Genomic DNA, 21,441 nt, shown 5'->3' on the forward strand with positions numbered 1-21,441 from the left:
CCCAAAAGGAATAATGGCATCTCCCTATAGTTCTCTATCTTGCACATAATCAGATGTTGTACCTCGTGATGTGGATGTTGTACCCTTGCTTTCAGGGCGCGTTAGGGTTTAGGCCTGAAGTGAATATTGTACTTTCTGTTGTTAATTTTGTACGCTGTTAAGTGGGCTCTTGGCTCCTTATAAATGGGTCCGAATAGGCCCAATAAGAACAATGGTATTTCCTATATTAGGGTTTGCGCCTCCCTTTGTCTGCAGATCTCTCTCTGCAACAAAGAAGAAACCCTAGAAGGTGCTGCGGTTCAAGTTTCAACAGGTAATTTGCTACCCGTTGCTTCGTTTTGTTCGTCGAATTGAGAAGATTTTCTTTCTTCAGAAGATTGTAATCTGATTTTTGATTAATTTGGGTTCATTAGATTGATATTTTATTTTATTTTTGAACATTGCGATACATCGTTGTTTTGAAATCGGTGAAACTACTCTTTCGTAGACTTTATAGTATTGTAGTGCTCTTTGATCGGATGGATTTGGGAAGCTTTGTAGGATCAGATTCAGTGTGTGTATTAAATTAGATGTTATGTACCTGGGAATTATTAACAACAGATTTGCTGCCGTTAAAGCTTACAGTAATTAATTTGCTATCTATATCTTCGTTTTTGTAATTGAAATTGTAGTGTTAGTTCTGCTAAAGGAGATTGCAGTGGGATTTTTAGTTCAGATTCATAAGATTGGGATATTTTATTTTTTTTGGTGGACGTGTGATACGTTCGTTAATTTAAAATTGTTGAAACTTATTGTTTGTATGCCTTTATTGTATCAAAATGCTGCTAGATCTCCGATCAAATTTGGGAAGCTTTGTTGTATAAGGTTCAATGTGCGAATTGATTTGATGTTCTGTAACCTTGTATCATTAATAGTAAAGCAAATTGTTTGGGCATATCAGATATTTCAGTCCGTGTAATGATTTCTTATTTTATTTTGATTGATTTATGTGATAGAGAGATGAGCGACGAGGTAAAGGTTGGGATACTCGTTCCCGAGTCAGTCTTGAAGAAACAAAAGCGAAATGAGGAATGGGCCCTTGCAAAGGCGAAAGAACTCGAGCAAGCAAAGAAGAAAAACGCTGAGACTCGCAAGCTAATCTGCAAAAAAGCAAAGGAGTATGCCAAGGAATACGAAGAAAATGTACGGTTGAAATTACCTTATTTTTCGGAATCAATGTGTATTTCTTTGATTTTATTCGTTTTAGATTAAATGTAATTTCTGTGATAATTTTTACTTTTCATCCTTTGAATGTTTAGGAGAGGCAACTGATTCAGCTGAAGCGTGAGGCTCGTTTGAAGGGCGGCTTCTACGTCAGTCCCGAGGCCAAGCTTTTGTTCATCGTTAGAATCCGTGGGTAAGGCATTTCAACTACAATTCATGTAATTGATAACTTTAATATTCTCAAACATAGATGATTAAATTACTGTTTTCTCTATCAGTATTAATGCAATGCACCCGCAGACCAAGAAAATTTTGCAGCTTCTGCGACTGAGACAGGTATGAATGCGGCCAATTATTTAGTTTCCGAACCTATTTGTTTGCACACAACATTTATCTAACAAATTGATTTGAACTACTGTAGATTTTCAACGGGGTATTTCTGAAAGTTAACAAAGCTACACTGAACATGCTTCACAGAGTCGAGCCATATGTTACTTATGGGTAAGACATTCTCTCATACCTCTTATATGCCTTAACATTTATTCACGACAAACGTCTGGAAAACCCTCATCATAATTACACAAATTTTCAGATACCCCAACCTTAAGAGCGTCCGAGAGCTGATTTACAAACGAGGCTATGGGAAAGTGAACAAGCAGCGGATTGCCTTGACAGACAACTCTATCATCGAGCAGGTACCTTGTGTGTTTCTTTTGAGTTTTTGTTTATGTTGTGTTTGTGTGGGGTTTTGGATTTATATTTTGAATTACAATAGTTATTTGACTTGATATAACGAAGTGATGATTTGATGCTTTTATGTAGAGTTTTTTTTTTATTATTATAATATAAAGATAAAAACAAGTATTTGATTTAATGGTTTTGGAAGAAAGAATTCGATCCAAACAACCACAACCTTAGGTTGGGTTCTTTTGTGGGTTTTACAACGTATTTTTATTATTTAGATTCTTTTTTTTTCTCTAAAAATATCAAATTAAACAATTATTTTTATTTTTTTATATTATAGTACAAATCAAACACACCCCTAACTTTCTTTGAAAACAAAAACTTTTCTTTTTCTCTCAAAATACAAATCATTACATCCTTGTTAACTCAATGTCTTCTTACGCCGTGTAGTTTTCAAAATCTACTGTTTCTTGATGGGCCCAGCCGTCTTAAATTGCTTTATTTCGATTTTTTTGATAGACATTGGGTAAGACGGGAATAATTTGCGCGGAAGATCTCATCCACGAGATCATGACGGTGGGGCCCCACTTCAAGGAAGCGAACAACTTTTTGTGGCCATTCCAGCTGAAGGCACCCCTGGGCGGGTTGAAGAAGAAGAGGAACCATTACGTCGAAGGCGGTGATGCTGGTAACCGCGAGGATTACATTAACGAACTCATTAGGAGGATGAATTAAGTAAGCTTTATCGCAATTTTGCTTTTGCTGCATTGAATCGAATTTTCGATCTGCTTCTTCAAGACTTATTTAGGCACTTTACTAAGGTAAAAATATGTTTGTGTTGCTTGGTAGGATAATAAAAAAATACACTATCATTAAAATTTATGCCTTTTTTTTTTTTTTTTTGCTAAAAAAATATTCTTGGCTTTTTAGTAAAATATCATTTTTTTTCTGTACTCTGAAAGAATACTTTTTATATTTTTATTTACTTTTCTTAAAATTTGTACTCTTAAATGAGTGTAAATTTTGATGATGGTTAGGGTGAGTATTCCGATTTGAAAATCCGAAATTTTTGGAAAAATCAATTCGAACCGAAATTCGTAATTCGAACTAAAAATTTCGAACTAAATTAAAAATTTTGAAATTCTAAATATTTATATTATTATTTTTTTAATTTGTAAATTTTCTTTTATATTAAATATAAAAATTCGAACTAATATTATTTTATAATATTAAATATATATAATATATTAAAATATAATTAATAAATTTGAGTTTTTTATATTAAAATATAATATTTTCTAATAAAATATTAAATATGTACAATAAAAAAAATATATTAAAATGTTATATTTCGGATTTCGGATTGGTTCGGATTTTAAGTAAATTGATCTGATCATAAAATTCGAAATTTGTTAAAAATTTAATCCGATCAAATCCGAAAATCTGAAAAATTTGAACCAAATTTTAAATTTCAATATAGGTCCGTAGTATTTTGAAGTAAGAAAACAGAAGTTGTGGCGGTAATTTAGGAAATTTATTAGTGAATGTGTTTAATTGATGGTATATGTTTGATTTATCAACAGTGGTAATTGTTATTATGAAAAAAGTAATTATTACTTGGTGTTTGTTATTTATTTAGGTTGTGTTGTTTTAATTTTACTATATATTTTTACTATTTAGTTTTTTTTTTTTTTTTAAGGTATTACATCAAATAATTATTTTATATATATATTTATACTATAAATTTATTTTATATTTTAAATATTATATAAATTTTTATTTATATTATATCAAACAACTATTTAAATTCAATTTTTTATTATTGAAAAATTCAGACTAAAAAAATTAAAACCCAAAAACAAACACACCATATTGTATTTATAGTATTATTCTCCATAGAGTGTGTTTTGTTTGGAAGATTTGTTAAAACTTAAACTATTAATTAAATTTTTTTCTCAAAAATATCAAATCAAAATATAAAATCATACAACTATTCAAACCATAAGTAGATGCTGAATAAATCATATCCATTTAATATTGTAATTAATGAAGGATAATTTAGTTTATTACAATTTTCAACTTACAATCCACTCTTATACTCCCTCCGTCCCAAAACTATGATTTTATTTGAGTTGGGTACGATATGTAAAAGGTATTCATATTATATTGATAGTCGGTAAAAAATATGAATAAAAGACATTTTTATCCTTGTGAGTGTATTAGTATAAAAAGTAGTGATATTTGTATAATAATAATAATAAAAAAGTAAGAATGTATTAGTATAAAAAGTAGTGATATTTGTCTAATAATAATGAAAAAGTAATAATAATTTTACGGTGATATAAGTATTTATGAAAAAAAGGATATTGTTTTGGGACGGACAAAAATATAAACAAAACTATTGTATTGGGACTGATGAAATATTATTTTGCACAAATAAATGATTTTTTACATAACATAGTTTAATTCCACCCGACAGAGAGAGATCTTGATAAATAAGTACTCCCTTTTGACATCTTTTGTTGTGGAAAATAATGTGCCAATTATTTTTATTTTTGTTGGCCGTTTTACATATTTTGTTTTTTTTTTTTTTTAAAATATTAATTATTAATTTTAGTTATATTTTAAATTTTATAATTTATAATTTATTATATTAATTAAATTATTTTATTATTTTATTTAAATTCTTGTGTTTACTGTACAACATGGAGACTTTAGGGTGTATTTGTTTGGAGGTTTGGATTTTAATTTGGAATTTGAATAGTAAAAATTTTGAATTTGAATAGTTGTATGATGTGATATAAATAGGTGTTGATGTGATGTTTTGAATGTAAAATAAATTTTTAGTATAATATAGGAAATGAAAAAGAGGTGTTTGATTTGATGTTTTTGGGGTAAAAAAATTTTATGAATAGTAGAAAAAAAATCCAATCCCTCAAACAAACACACCCTAAATGAATATTATATTACTTTCTCCATCCACGAACTAACGTGCTACTTTTTTATTTGGGACATTAAAAAACTATTGTCATATTTCATTTTTTAAACACAAATTTTATTTTTTTACCCTTAATTTATTTATTACTTTTAATTTCTCCTGTACAATTAAGGACAGATTTGTTAATTCATAACAAAAAGACAATTACTTAAAAAATTATGCAAATATACTTTAGGATAGTAGAAATTAGAAATTAGACTGAGAGTATGTTTTGGGGGTGTTTGTTTGAGGATTGGATTTTAAATACACTATTCATCCTATTTTTCCCCCCAAAAAATATCAAATCAAACACCTATTTTTTATTTTTTATATAATACTAAAAATTAATTTTACATTCAAAATATCACATCAATCCCTATTTATATCACATCGTACAACTATTCAAATCCCAACTCAAAATTCAAAAGTCCCAAACAAACACGTAAATTGTGTAAATTCAACTGAATCTCATTACTTTAGCTCGCAGTCTTGATTGACTGCGGTCTTCTTTAAAACGTGCTCTCTCACTTTTATTTAGGGTGTCTTTGTTTAGGGTTTGAATTTTGAGTTGGGATTTGAATAGTTGTATGATGTGATATAAATAGGTGTTGATACGTAGTTTTAAATGTAAAATTGATTTTTAGTATAATATAAAAAATAAAAAATAGATGTTTGATTTGATGTTTTTAGGAGAAAAGAATTAGATGAATAGTAGATTTAAAATTCAATCCCTCGAACAAACACACCCTAAACGTACTCTTGTCTTTTTCTAATTATATTGTCTATCTTGATATTAAAATTATTGCCTCTTCATTCTAACGAAAATATAATTATTTATTTTTTATACGTGAATTTTAATATATTAATATTTTATAAATAATAATATAATAAATTAAAAGATAAAAGATAACTTATTCTAAAAATCTTTTATTTTATAATGATATTATTTATAATTTGGTAAAAGATAAGAGTTTTTAGAGTTTTTTTTTTTTTTCCTCAAAATACCTAATATATTTTTGTAAGAAAATTATTATATTATACATATTTATTATTTTTATATTATATAAAAAATTTACTATATTTTACAAAAAAGAAAATATTCCTATAAACCAAAATACAAAACAAACAAAATTAAAATAACAAAATGATTATATTAGTTGTGGATATAACGAGTTATTATAATTTAAAATATATTTTAGTCTATGAGATGATTATGTTAATTTTTTGTGTATGTATAATCTATTTATAATAAATTATTTTATTTAATCATAATTTTATTATTTATAAATTAATAAATAATAATAAATTTATCATTTTTTTTTTGTTAATTTTCGTAAATTTTCACTATAATCTTATTTTATTTTATTTATATATTTCTCTTTTATATTAAAATTAATTAGTACTCTTTTTATTCAGCTAAAATGTATATATTTATCTTTGGTGTGGATTTTAACTAATAATAATATTTTTAATTAAAAATAAAAAATAACAAACTTTCAATTGCACAGAGTGAATACATAATTAAAAATATGTAAAAATATTTTTGTTTGTTTTTTTTTTTTTATAAAATAATAATATAATGATAAAAATAGAAGTATTTTACAGAAAAAGAAAAAAAAATATATTTTTGAAAATAATTACTTTATAATTAGATAATTCAAAATAAATATATATATAATTTGTGAGTGGATAAAAAATAATATAATAGTTTTATTAAAATTCGTTTCAACGGATATAAAATTCGTGGACTGATGAAATATTATTTTGACAAAGTATATTTTCCTAAATTTTTTTATATAAATATAATTATTGAAAGAAACGAAAATATCCTTCTAATTATTGTCACTGTGAGACACAAAATTTCGTAATGGCCCACTTTGTTTACTCCACGATTCTCCACAAGTTGCCACGTGTACATTACCCTGAGCCGACTCGGTGCACGTTAGCTCCATCACCGTCGTCGAAGCTTCTCGACCTTTCTACACATCATTCCCCGCGCTTATAAAAACCTCCTGCGCGCGCGCCGCACCTCCAATTCATCAAAAATTCCCAATCTCAGAAAACTGCTGCAGTTACAGAATTACAGCTCGAAATCTATCCTAATTTTATCCGATTGATCAGGAGATTATGTGTTTTCTCGGATGCGCGACGGAGGAGACGGAGATCGGCCGGCGGCAGGCGCCGGGATCCTGCCCGTACTGCGGCGGAAAGGTACAGGCGGTGGACGTCGCCGCGCGGTGGCGGTTTCTGTTCTTCCCTGTCGGATTTAGGTACGGACGGAAATTCTTCTGCGCTCTCTGCTCCAGGCGTCTGCTTCCGTACGATTCGTATGCGTGGTGAATCGGGTGATCGATTGAATTCGAATATGGTAATGGAACTGCCTCATTTATCAACTGTGGATATCGTATTTGTTGCCGATTGAATTTTTGTTTTTTTGCTGTTGTTCATTGACGTAGAGGCGTATAGATACGAGTTTTATTTTATTTTTTTAAGGTACTAGTCTGTTATTGAAAAACTTTTGTTGTATAGACACGAGTTTTGTGTACGAAATTGTATCATTCGTTTTGGGGAATCGGAGGATTGAATTTGTTTATTGTGAGATGAAATTGATGAATTGATTATCGTCTTCTTCAGTTCCAACTTTCATTTCTCTTAGTTTCAGAATATCACTTGTGGAGTTGGATTCTGTGTGTTCTCTCCATGGACTCCGGCGCCGGAATTATCCACGCCGCCGTACAGTCTCCGGTGCACTGTAGTGTGTGTGGATTTGTCCTTATTATGAATAATATTTTTTTAACAAGTATTTAACTTATTTAAAATATTCATTTAATGACAACAATCAAATGTCAATTTTTCTTAAACAATCTTAAGACTGAATTTTATTTATTACTGTTGTATTTAATTTCTCTTTTAAATATATATGATTACATTCTATATTAAAAAAAAAAAACCCCTAATATATATTCTCAATATAAATATAACACATGTCCATGTACGACGACGCTTTCGCTCCTCCAAAATATCGGCGAGAAACCTAAGAAATCCGGGATCAGCCGAATCGACATTTTCGACCAACACGATGAGCTTTCCGACGCTCCGCAACGCCATTTCGAGCGCGGCCGAGTTCTCGGACACCGTAAACGGGCAATTATTCTTCGGATCCAAACAGAATAAAAAATCCGAAGAACCGAATACCGCATTCGCTATTCCGACGGCTAATCTTTGTTTTCCGACAATATCGTTTCTCCGAATTAACATCCACGTATCTTGTCGACGATCGTAACCTTCCATCAATGCGGTCGCTATCGACGGTATCGACTCGATTTGCCACGGAATGCTCTCTCTAAGCGTCCCGACAATATCCTCTTCGATTCGGTTGCAATCGCATTCGCAATGTGTTCCGAGGGTCAGCACTGTATTTGCCGTCTTGTATTTATTAGGACAATGTGAGCCGTACGATAAAGAAATGTCTTCGATTTTCTTCATGAAGTAATATCTTCTGAATTTAGTTACACATGCGTATAAACACATTAAAGGGTCTACAAATTTAACTTCACTTCGTTGGGTTTGTTTGGTTGTGTTTTTTAATTTTATTTGAAATAATGCGTTAGATCTGTCATTTTCTTTTTTTCGATTAGTATTTGGATATGATATTTTATACTTTATTAGAAAATTAATATTATATTTTTAATAAAAATTATGCTGATAAATAATATTGATTTGAATTTAAAATAGTAACAAAATAGAACTCATCAATTAAAGGTTCTTTACTTATATTTTGAATTTATTTTTCGTATTGTTTAGAAACTAAATTACATATTTTTTTTATTAAAAATCTTAACTGTCTCACCAGTTGATCAACAAAAATCTGATTATCAAAGTGTTTATGTTTAATTTTAAGTGTTATATATAAAAATAAATAAAAAATAATTCAGTAATACTTCATCCGTCTCTTAACAATCTATCTATTTTTCTATTTTGATCCGTTCCATAATAAAGTATTTATTTCCTTTTTTTTTAAGTAATTGTATTATCTACCTAACATTACAAATACCTTTCAAATTTACAATATATTACACAAATGTCATTTAATTTATATCATACAATAGTTAATTTAGGGTGTGTTTGTTTGAGGGATATGTTTGAATTTCTACTATTCATCCTATTTTAGGCAGTAATAAATATATAACTCTTAGGCATTCCATTTATATATAAATTAGATATCAATTAATAAAATTACAAATAATGCACTGTTTGACCATACTATACTAATATTTTAATTAAAACATAACATTATTATTATTATTATTATTATTATTCTTCGGACACATATGATAATATTTATTGAAAATAATATAATATTCTAAATAGATCTCAATAGATAAACACTAACAGATACAACTCTCTAGACAAATAGAAGAAATTAATCAAAACCACAACTAATGAAGTTAATATATAAATTCTACGTAATGTTAAAATGCTATATATTTTTCTTAAAAGATAAATCAAATAGTCAATTTTTTAACCGTATCATCTATCAATTTTTCTATAAAAGCATTTCAATTCCTTGATACACACCATTCAACAATTAAATATTATTATTTCACAAAAAAAATGTCAAAATTATTATAAATTTATATTAGTTAGATTAATTTAAAATGTAAAATATTTATATTTATATTAATAAAATAAAAATATTAACAAAAATTAATAATTTAGAGTAGATCAAACAACAAAAGCAACATAACAATTATTTTTTAAAATCAGCACAATAATAAATAAATAAATAAATAAAAGAAAATAACAAACTTTTGAAAAATAATTATTATTATATATATATATATAATTTTATTTTTTATATAACTATTATTATATAACTTTATTAATCTTTTGAAAAATTGTTAATCTTGTACGCTTTTAAGTGGGCTCTTGGCTCCTTATAAGTGGGCCCAATGCTATTTCCTATATTAGGGTTTTGCGTCTCCCATTGTCTGCACATCTCTCTGCAACAAAGACGAAACCCTAGAAGGTGCTGCGGTTCAAGTTTCAACAGGTAATTTGCTACCCGTTGCTTCGTTTTGTTCGTCAAATTGAAAAGATTTTCTTTCTTCCGAAGATTGTAATCTGATTTTGATTAATTTTGGTTCATTAGATTGATATTTTATTTTATTTTTGAACATTGCGATACATCGTTGTTTTGAAATCGGTGAAACTACTCTTTCGTAGACTTTATAGTATTGTAGTGCTCTTTGATCGGATGGATCGGGGAAGCTTTGTAGGATCACATTCAGTGGGATTTTTAGTTCAGATTCATAAGATTGGGATATTTTATTTTTTTTGGTGGACGTGTGATACGTTCGGTAATTTAAAATTGTTGAAACTTATTGGTTGTATGCCTTTATTGTATCAAAATGCTGCTACATCTCCGATCAAATTTGGGAAGCTTTGTTGAATAAGGTTCACTGTGCTAATTGATTTGATGTTCTGTGACCTTGTATCATTAATAGTAAAGCAAATTGTGTGGGCATATCAGATATTTCCGTCCGTGTAATGATTTCTTATTTTATTTTGATTGATTTATGTGATAGAGAGATGAGCGACGTGGTAAAGGTTGGGATACTCGTTCCCGAGTCAGTCTTGAAGAAACAAAAGCGAAATGAGGAATGGGCCCTTGCAAAGGCGAAAGAACTCGAGGAAGCAAAGAAAAAAAACGCAGAGACTCGCAAGCTAATCTGCAAAAAAGCGAAGGAGTATGCCAAGGAATACGAAGAAAATGTACGGTTGGAATTACCTTATTTTTCGGAATCAATGTGTATTTCTTTGATTTTATTCGTTTTATATTAAATGTAATTTCTGTAGATTAAATGTAATTTCTGTGATAATTTTTACTTTTCATCCTTTGAATGTTTAGGAGAGGCAACTGATTCAGCTGAAGCGTGAGGCTCGTTTGAAGGGCGGCTTCTACGTCAGTCCCGAGGCCAAGCTTTTGTTCATAATTAGAATCCGTGGGTAAGGCATTTCAACTACAATTCATGTAATTGATAACTTTAATATTCTCAAACATAGATGATTAAATTACTGTTTTCTCTGTCAGTATTAATGCAATGCACCCGCAGACCAAGAAAATTTTGCAGCTTCTGCGACTGAGACAGGTATGAATGCGGCCAATTATTTAGTTTCCGAACCTATTTGTTTGCACACAACATTTATCTAACAAATTGATTTGAACTACTGTAGATTTTCAACGGGGTATTTCTGAAAGTTAACAAAGCTACACTGAACATGCTTCACAGAGTCGAGCCATATGTTACTTATGGGTAAGACATTCTCTCATACCTCTCATATGCCTTAACATTTATTCACGACAAACGTCTGGAAAACCCTCATCATAATTACACAAATTTTCAGATACCCCAACCTTAAGAGCGTCCGAGAGCTGATTTACAAACGAGGCTATGGGAAAGTGAACAAGCAGCGGATTGCCTTGACAGACAACTCTATCATCGAGCAGGTACCTTGTGTGTTTCTTTTGAGTTTTTGTTTATGTTGTGTTTGTGTGGGGTTTTGGATTTATATTTTGAATTAGAATATATAACCAAGTGATGATTTGATGCTTTTATGTAGAGTTTTTATTATTTTTTATTATAATATAAAGATAAAAACAAGTATTTGATTTAATGGTTTTGGAAGAAAGGATTCGATCCAAACAACCACAACCTTATGTTGTGTTCTTTTGTGGGTATTACAACGTATTTTTTTTTTCTCTAAAAATATCAAATCAAACAATTATTTTTATTTTTTTATATTATAGTACAAATCAAACACACCCCTAACTTTCTTTGAAAACAAAAACGTTTCTTTTTCTCTCAAAATACAAATCATTACATCCTTGTTAACTCAATGTCTTCTTTTCTTACGCCGCGTAGTTTTCAAAATCTACTGTTTCTTGATGGGCCCAGCCGTCTTAAATTGCTCTATTTCGATTTTTTTTATAGACATTGGGTAAGTCGGGAATAATTTGCGTGGAAGATCTCATCCACGAGATCATGACGGTGGGGCCCCACTTCAAGGAAGCGAACAACTTTTTGTGGCCATTCCAGCTGAAGGCACCCCTGGGCGGGTTGAAGAAGAAGAGGAACCATTACGTCGAAGGCGGTGATGCTGGTAACCGCGAGGATTACATTAACGAACTCATTAGGAGGATGAATTAAATAAGCTTTATCGCAATTTTGCTTTTGCTGCATTAAATCGAATTTTCGATCTGCTTCTTCAAGACTTATTTAGTCGAAAATTTTGCATTTTGGGCTTCTCTTGTCGACATTCGGGTTAATTAGTATAATAAAAAAATACACAATCATTAAAATTTATCCTTTTTTTTGCTAAAAAATGTTCTTGGCCTTTTAGTAAAATATCATTTTTTTCTGTACTCTGAAAGAATACTTTTTATATTTTTATTTACTTTTCTTAAAATTTGTACTATTAAATGAGTGTAAATTTTGCTGATGAGCATTCGAATTTTCGGTTTAAATTTTGCTAAATTCGAACCGATCTGAAAATCCTAAATTCTTGAAAAAATCGATCCGAATCGAAATCCGTAATTCGAACTGAAAAATCCGAAACAAATTGAAAATTTTGAAATTTTAAATATTTTTATTATTTTTTTTAATTTTTTAATTTCTTTTATATTTAATATTATAATATATAAAAATTAAATATATTAAAATATAATTAATAAATTTGAGTTTTTATATTAAAAATATAATATTTTTTAATAAAATATTAAATTTGTATAATAAAAAAATATATTAAAATGTTATATTTTGGATTTCGGATTGGTTCGAATTTTAAGTATATCGATCCGATTATAAAATCTGAAATTTGTTAAAAATTCAATTCTATCAAATCCTAGACGAAATTTTAAATTTTAATTTGGTTCGGATTGAATTTTTGGGATTTCGGATATTTTGCGCAGCTCTATCGACGGTGGTGTAGTATTTTGAAGTAAGAAAGCAGAAGTTGTGGGGGTAATTTAGGAAATTTATTAGTGAATGTGTTTAATTGATGGTATATGTTTGATTTATCAACAGTGGTAATTGTTATTATGAAAAAAAGTAATTATTACTTGGTGTTTATTATTTATTTAGGTTGTGTTGTTTTAGATTTTACTATATATTTTTATTATTCAGATTTTTTTTTTTTTTAAGGTATCATATCAAATAATTATTTTATATATATATTTATACTATAAATTTATTTTACATTTTAAATATCATATAAATTTTTATTTATATTATATCAAACAACTATTTAAATTCAATTTTTTATTATTAAAAATTCAGACTAAAAAAATTAAAACCCACAAACAAACACACCATATTGTATTTATAGTATTATTCTCCATAGAGTGTGTTTTGTTTGGAGGATTTGTTAAAACTTAAACTATTAATTAATTTTTTTTTCTCAAAAATATCAAATCAAAATATAAAATCATACAACTATTCAAACCATAAGTAGATGCTGAATAAATCATATCCATCTAATATTGTAATTAATGAAGGATAATTTTAGTTTATTACAATTTTTAACTTACAATCCCCTCTTATACTCCCTCAGTCCCAAAACTATGATTTTATTTGAGTTGGGTACGATATGTAAAAGGTATTCATATTATATTGATAGTCGGTAAAAAATATGAATAAAAGATTTTTTTTGTCCTTGTGAGTGTATTAGTATAAAAAGTAGTGATATTTGTATAATAATAATAAAAAAGTAAGAATGTATTAGTATAAAAAGTAGTGATATTTGTCTAGTAATAATGAAAAAGTAAGAATAATTTTACGGTGATATAAGTATTTATGAAAATAAGGTTATTGTTTTGGAACGGACAAAAATATAAACAAAACTATTGTATTAGGACTGATGAAATATTATTTTGCACGAATAAATGATTTTTTACATAACATAGTTTAATTCCACCCGACAGAGAGAGATCTTTGATAAATAAGTACTCCCTTTTGACATCTTTTGTTGTGGAAAATAATGTGCCAATTATTTTTATTTTTGTTGGCCGTTGTACATATTTTGTTTTTTTTTTTTAAATATTAATTATTAATTTTAGTTATATTTTAAATTTTATAATTTATAATTTATTATATTAATTAAATTATTTTATTATTTTATTTAAATTCTTGTGTTTACTGTACAACATGGAGACTTTAGGGTGTGTTTGTTTGGAGGTTTGGATTTTAATTTGGAATTTGAATAGTAAAAATTTTGAATTTGAATAGTTGTATTATGTGGTATAAATAGGTGTTGATGTGATGTTTTGAATGTAAAATTGATTTTTAGTATAATATAAAAAATGAAAAAGAGGTGTTTGATTTGATGTTTTTGGGGAAAAAAATTGGATTAATAGTAGAAAAAAAATCCAATCCCTCAAACAAAAACACACCCTAAATGAATATTATATTACTTTCTCCATCCACGAACTAATGTCCTACTTTTTTATTTGGGACATTAAAAAACTATTGTCATATTTTATTTTTTAAACACAAATTTTATTTTTTTACCCTTAATTTATTTATTACTTTTAATTTCTCCTGTACAATTAAGGACAGATTTGTTAATTCATAACAAAAAGACAATTACTTAAAAAATTATGCAAATATACTTTAGGATAGTAGAAATTAGAAATTAGACTGAGAGAGTATTTTTTGGGGGTGTTTGTTTGAGGATTGGATTTTAAATACACTATTCATCCTATTTTTCCCCCCAAAAAATATCAAATCAAACACCTATTTTTTATTTTTTATATAGTACTAAAAATTAATTTTTTACATTCAAAATATCACATCAATCCCAATTTATATCACATCGTACAACTATTCAAATCCCAACTCAAAATTCAAAAGCCCCAAACAAACACGTAAATTGTGTAAATTCAACTGAATCTCATTACTTTAGCTCGCAGTCGTGATTGACTGCGGCCTTCTTTAAAACGTGCTCTCTCACTTTTATTTAGGGTGTCTTTGTTGATATATTGTTTTAAATGTAAAATTGATTTTTAGTATAATATAAAAAATAAAAAATAGATGTTTGATTTGATGTTTTTGGGAAAAAAAAATTAGATGAATAGTGGATTTAAAATTCAATCCCTCGAACAAACACACCCTAAACGTACTCTTGTCTTTTTCTAATTATATTGTCTATCTTGATGTTAAAATTATTGCCTCTTCATTCTAACGAAAATATAATTATTTATTTTTTATACGTGAATTTTAATATTTTAATATTTTATAAATAATAATATAGTAAATTAAAAGATAAAAAATAACTTATTCTAAAAATCTTTTATTTTATAATGATAGTGTAGACAAAAAAATTGTGTTATATTTAATAAACACAAAATTTGTACAAATTATATTTAATTTAAATTTAATGCGAGTCCTATTCTCTATTTGGATCCTTTGATTCTCTCTCCGGGTCGATCCATTTTTCCAATTTGGATTTGGGTGGCTTCTTTGATCCGAAGGGATTTTGGTCTTCGGTTTGACTTCGTCGGTTTTTAGGAAACTTCGGTATCCGTGTTGGCGATTTTGATCGTCGACTTTGGATTGATGCCTCCTTTGGATGATCCGACGGAATTTGATCTTTGAGGGAGGGATTTGGTGCTCCATAACGCTTTTGGTGGCGTGTCCCTTTTGACTTTTGGATCGAAGAGAGCCTGGTTTGCGCCTTTTATGAAGAACGCGACGAACATCTTCAAGCTTTGGGAGCGACTTTGGAGGCTCTTCCTTGGCTTTGATGGATTCCTCGATGGCTTTGAGAGATTTGATCCTTCCTCCGGCTCGGACATACGACGAAGAACATTAACTTCATCGATTCGTCAACCAATATTGGATCATTTGTCCAAATCGGTGACTTTTCGACGAAGAACGCTTCGAAGGACACGAAGAACAATAAAGAACATTGCAGAGAGTCTAGAGAGACTTACCCTTGCGCGAGTCTTTAAATGAACTTCGGTGTCTAAATGAATTGGCCAAGGCTCCTATTTATAGGGGAGGGTGGCTTTGGCTTCCTTTTCGGATGGTGCTACGTGGATGGAAAGATTTTATAATCTTTCCTTTTCCATCGGATGCCGTTTTCCATTTTTAACGGATTTGATTATGCACCTTCCTTTCTCGTCAAAATCTTTATATCATTGCCTTTTTTGGAAGATATTAATTTATATGCTTCCTTTATTGACAAGATCTTTATATCATTGCCTTGTTTGGAAGATATTAATTTATATACTTCCTTTATTGACAAGATTAATTTATTTTGCTGCCAAATTTATTATGGCTCTATTTATGCACGTAATATTTGTACGATATCTTCCATTTTAAGCAGATTTTGCATTAATGGTTGATATTTATTGTACAAAAATTAACATATGTGCATAATTAAATACCATATATTTATTTTATTGGAATTTTATTTTCTTCTAAAATAGATGATATTTAATTGATTTTAGACATATATTTTTTAGTGTCTACTGATATTATTTATAATATTTGGTAAAATATTTAGTTTTGTCCAGAATTGAGTTTGTGATATGCTGAAATTGGATTTGACTTATATTTTTGTCATGTTCACCTCTTATTTTGAATGTTCATTTGTGTCCATTTTTTCATTAATGTAGGCACTTTACTAAGGTAAAAATATGTTTGCGTTGCTTGGTAGGATAATAAAAAAATACACTATCATTAAAATTTATGCCTTCTTTTTGGTAAAAAAATATTCTTGGCTTTTTAGTAAAATATCATTTTTTTTTCTGTACTCTGAAAGAATACTTTTTATATTTTTATTTACTTAAAATTTGTACTCTTAAAATGAGTGTAAATTTTGATGATAGTTAGGGGTGAGCATTCTGATCTGAAAATCTAAAATTTTTGGAAAAAAAAATTGGATGAATAGTAGAAAAAAAATCCAATCTCTCAAACAAACACACCCTAAATGAATATTATATTACTTTCTCCATCCACGAATTAATGTCCACTTTTTTATTTGGGACATTAAAAAACTATTGTCATATTTTATTTTTTAAACACAAATTTTTATTTTTTTATCCTTAATTTATTTATTACTTTTAATTTCTCCCGTACAATTAAGGACAGATTTGTTAATTCATAACAAAAAGACAATTACTTAAAAAAATTATGCAAATATATATTAGGATAGTAGAAATTAGAAATTAGACTGAGAGAGTATTTTTTGAGAGTGTTTGTTTGAGGATTGGATTTTAAATACACTATTCATCATATTTTTTTTATATTATACTAAAAATAAATTTTACTTTCAAAACATCACATCAATCCCTATTTATATCGTATCATACAACTATTCAAATCTCAACTCAAAATTCAAAAGCTCCAAACAAACAAGTAAATTGTGTAAATTCAACTGAATCTCATTACTTTAGCTCGCGGTCGTGATTGACTGCGGCCTTCTTTAAAACGTGCTCTCTCACTTTTATTTAGGTGTCTTTGTTTTGTTTAGAGCATGAATTTTGAGTTGAGATCTGAATAGTAAAATTTTAAATTTGAATAGTTGTATGATGTGATATAAATAGGTGTTGATATAATGTTTTGAATGTAAAAATTATGTTGATAAATAATATTGATTTGAATTTAAAATAGTAACAAAATAAAACCCATCAATTAAAGGTTCTTTACTTATATTTTGAATTTATTTTTCATATTGTTTAGAAACTAAATTATATATTTTTTATTAAAAATCTTAACTGTCTCACCAGTTGATCTACAAAAATCTGAGTATTAAACTGTTTGTGTTTAGTTTTAAGTGTTATATATAAAAATAAATAAAAAATAATTCAGTAATACTTCCTCCGTCTCTTAACAATCTATCTATTTTTCTATTTTGGTCCGTCCCATGACAAAGTATTTATTTCATTTTTTTCAGTAATTGTATTATCTACCTAACGTTACAAATATCCTTCCAATTTACAATATATTACACAAATGTCATTACCTTTGTATCATACAATACTAATATGGTTAATTTAGTCTTTTTACATTTATTTCTACTTTATCCCAATATAATACTAATATTTTTAAAACTTTGTGCAAAAAGCAAATAGATATATAGATATGAGACGGAACAATACTAATATGGTTAATTTAGTCTTTTTACATTTATTTCTACTTTATCCCAATATAATACTAATATTTTTAAAACTTTGTGCAAAAAGCAAATAGATATATAGATATGAGACGGAAGGAGTATAATAAATGAAATGTTTAGTTCTTTTAATTGAATTATTGATTTTATTTTTTTGATAATGTATAATTGTTGTATGTACATATATTAAAATTTGTTAGTTTTTTTTTCACTAATACTACTTAAGAATTATGACTAAACTTGTTCTATTGGTGAACGGAGATATGTAATTTAATTAAGAGTATGTTTGTTTTGTCATATAGTTTAAAATAATATTATAATTTTTTTATTTTAAATAGAAAATTCTGTAAATAATATAAAATAATAATTATTTAATATTGTTTTGTTTTTTTTTTAAAAAGAATAAATCCTAAATATTTTATACCCAAAATATATACCTTGTTGAAAAGGGAAGTGCTAGAATAGTTGGGATAACATGGGAGTAGGCCACTGTCGTCTTCTTCCTTGGGAATAATTACTAAACCTTTAGGTTTTAAGATACTGCACAACATTCAGAATTATGAAATTAAAATTTACTATATTTTTTTTATTTGAATTTAAATTTAAATTTAAATAATATTTTATGAAAATAAATAATATATTTTATTAAAACCATACAAACGAATAGTAAATATAGTAAGTTGAAATACAAACCAAACAAATCCATGAATAGCAAGAAAGATATGTAAGATTCATTTAAAGGAATAATTCTATTTAAATGAATAATTATAGTAATCATCTGATTTCAAATTATTATTATTATTATTATTATTATTGTTATTATTATTATTATTATTATTATTTAATTTTGATATAATAATTAATAATATAAAGTGTTGATATATATATGTGTTTATATCAGTATTTTTTTTGTCTGAGTACCAAGCTATTATGTGTTTGTTTGAGTTTTTATTATAATTTTTTTTAGGTATGAATAGTAATTTGAATTTTATATTTAGTGTACATAAATAATTGTACTCTTTCCGTTCTAAAACTACAGTCTTAATTGGGTTGGGCACGATATTTAAATAATATTAATATTATATTCATAGTTAGTAAAAAATATAGATAAAAGACTTTTTTGGTCCTGCGAATGTATTAGTGTAAAAAAACAGTGACAATTGTGTAATAAAAATGAAAAAATATGAATAATTTTACGATGATATGGTTATTTATGAAAATAAGACTATTGTTTTGGGACAGATAAAAATGGTAAACAAGACTATTGTATTGAAACGGAGGGAGTATAATTTATAAAAAGTTATAAAAAAATAGTGAAGTAAAGAATTTGAAATCAAGTAAAGGGTGCTTATATGTCATAATATTAAATGCTTTCTATATTAAAATTACGGTAAGAAATATGTTTTGAAAAATATTTTGGTTTTGTAAGTTGATTAAGAAATATGAAAATAAAAAAAAGAAAATAGAATATAAAAAAATGTTTGATATATAATAAATAGGCAATGAATATGATATTTTAAATAAAAAATTGGCATTTGATAAGTATTTTTTAAAAGAAATGCTAGACCAATGTTTATTTGTAGGTTTGATTTTTTTGTTTGAATTTTTTTAATAATTAAAATTTAATTTTGAATAATCATTTGATACGATATAAGTTAATATTGTCATACTAATGTGATTTTTAAATACTCTCTCTGTCCCACATAATTTGTCAATATTTTTTATTTTCGTCTATCTCACGTAATTTGTCTATATTTTCTACTTTTGGCACCGGTTTTTAGGTGAGTACTATTAAGTAGGATAATTTAGAAATTAGGTGATGTGAAAGAGAGATAAATATATGTTTTATTTTTTTTATTTGGATGATGTGAGAGGATAAAGTGTAGTATAGAGATTAAGTATAATTAATTATTTTCTATTTTGGAAATATTGCAGAGTGTTTGGGATATATCAAAAAAGAAATGTTGCAAGGGTGCTTGGGACAGAGGGAGTATAAATCTTTGCAAATCTTTCGAACAAACACACCCAATATTTGAAATATTTTGAACTTTTATAATTGACTATTGAAAATTATAAAAAAATTATAAATTTTTTTATTTTTATGAATTTTAAATATTTTGTAAATAAATGAATGTTATGAAATCACAATCAAACGTATCCATTAATAGTTTAATAACTTTGAACTTTATGGGCTTTTGAAGACAATGGTTAACAATAGAGAATTATTCACTGGGCAGTTTGGGCCATTTGCCATATAAATAAATATATAAGAATATTTAAGTGAGATTATTTTAAATAAAATAAATTTTAAATATAAAATATTATATATAAATCATAATTATTTATCCCTTTTATATTTATGTAAATTAAAAAAATATATGTAATATTAAATAGATAATATAATTATTAAAAAAATAAATAAATAAATTGTTACCAAATCAAATAAGAAGCATAACCACTCCAACAATCCAATTCACGCGCCGCCGTCACCCACCTTGCCCACCCCACTTTCTTCTTTCTTTCTTCGTTACTTTCTCCCCCTCTTCTCTTTTTTCTTTCCTTTTCTTCTAAGTTGCGCCGCCGCCGCCCGCTGGAGTATCCGGTGCGGCATTTTTTAATTTCCCTCTCTTTCTTCATTTCCCTCTGATTGTGCTTCCGTTTACTAGGAAATCGAGTATGTTTTAACATTTTCCTCATCTGTTTGCACATCCACCGGTTCAGAGAAGGCAAATTCGATTTTTTGTAGTGGTTATAAAAATCATGTGTTATAATTTTATTTTATTTTGTATTTTCTTGGTAACGCTATATCAATGAGATATGTTCAACGACCGTGTGGTCAAAATTGACGACTAATTTGGGACGATGATGACGACAGCTGTTACGTTGCATGTAGAAATTCATGCACCGCTTGGACGGAAATATATATATATCCCTAAATCCTAATAATACCTAATCTAATTCTGCATCTCACATTCTTTCCTCGTTTCAGTTAGAATTTAATTTGCACACAAATGAATGAATATACATACATACATATATATATATATATACACATATATTTATGTGCCAATATTGAATAATTAAAGCTTTATATAAATATTATAAATTTCCCAAAACGGATAAAACGTCGACATTCACGATAATATCGTAGCTACATGGCAAACCCTTCAATTTAATATCTACCAGAAATAGGTATTATTTTATTATCTATTTTGGGTCCAAATTCAAGGATGTGGTACACTATTGGAGATCACAAGTTTCCACGGGTTTGAGCACATTAACGTTGGATTCAAAGAACCAAACTATACAAGAAATTCAAATTTTGATTGTATAGCAACAAGGATGAAAATTAGTTTAAATTTTGTTGAGAAAATTATTAACAATCTGCATAATTATTA

At 27.6% G+C, this 21,441-nt stretch overlaps 4 protein-coding genes across 11 annotated transcripts in view; 2 read left to right on the forward strand and 2 right to left on the reverse strand.

Moving 5' to 3' along the window:
* Positions 1–21,441, reverse strand: part of LOC127245230 (60S ribosomal protein L7-2-like) — a 40,417-nt gene that overhangs the window by 11,829 nt on the left and 7,147 nt on the right. The gene's annotated exons all lie outside the window — the stretch shown is intronic.
* Positions 197–2,840, forward strand: LOC127245232 (60S ribosomal protein L7-2-like). The gene is made up of 7 exons (XM_051265982.1): positions 197–313; positions 996–1,182; positions 1,299–1,396; positions 1,482–1,539; positions 1,625–1,704; positions 1,796–1,898; positions 2,407–2,840. The coding sequence occupies exons 2-7, from the start codon at positions 1,000–1,002 to the stop codon at positions 2,620–2,622; spliced, it is 738 nt and encodes a 245-aa protein (XP_051121939.1). The 5' UTR covers positions 197–313; positions 996–999; the 3' UTR covers positions 2,623–2,840.
* Positions 202–12,231, forward strand: LOC127245229 (60S ribosomal protein L7-2-like). 2 transcript variants are annotated; one of them, XM_051265971.1, is made up of 7 exons: positions 202–313; positions 10,453–10,639; positions 10,776–10,873; positions 10,959–11,016; positions 11,102–11,181; positions 11,273–11,375; positions 11,860–12,231. In XM_051265971.1, exons 2-7 carry the CDS (start codon positions 10,457–10,459, stop codon positions 12,073–12,075), a joined length of 738 nt encoding a protein of 245 aa, XP_051121928.1. In that variant the 5' UTR covers positions 202–313; positions 10,453–10,456; the 3' UTR covers positions 12,076–12,231. The 2 variants fall into 2 exon arrangements, with proteins under 2 accessions (XP_051121928.1, XP_051121927.1); XM_051265970.1 differs by lacking the exon at positions 202–313 and adding an exon at positions 9,793–9,917.
* Positions 8,122–20,828, reverse strand: LOC127245236 (uncharacterized). 2 transcript variants are annotated; one of them, XR_007837420.1, is made up of 3 exons: positions 20,478–20,828; positions 18,481–18,583; positions 8,122–8,277 (listed from the first exon to the last, which is right to left on the reverse strand). XR_007837420.1 is itself a non-coding variant. In XM_051265985.1 (3 exons), exons 1-3 carry the CDS (start codon positions 20,750–20,752, stop codon positions 8,301–8,303), a joined length of 441 nt encoding a protein of 146 aa, XP_051121942.1. In that variant the 5' UTR covers positions 20,753–20,828; the 3' UTR covers positions 8,271–8,300. The 2 variants fall into 2 exon arrangements, 1 of the variants encoding a protein (XP_051121942.1); XM_051265985.1 differs by having other exon boundaries at positions 8,271–8,363.

The sequence above is a fragment of the Andrographis paniculata genome, unplaced genomic scaffold (assembly GCF_009805555.1).
Source record: "Andrographis paniculata isolate CXL003 unplaced genomic scaffold, ASM980555v1 Contig222END, whole genome shotgun sequence".
Lineage (NCBI taxonomy): Eukaryota > Viridiplantae > Streptophyta > Magnoliopsida > Lamiales > Acanthaceae > Andrographis > Andrographis paniculata.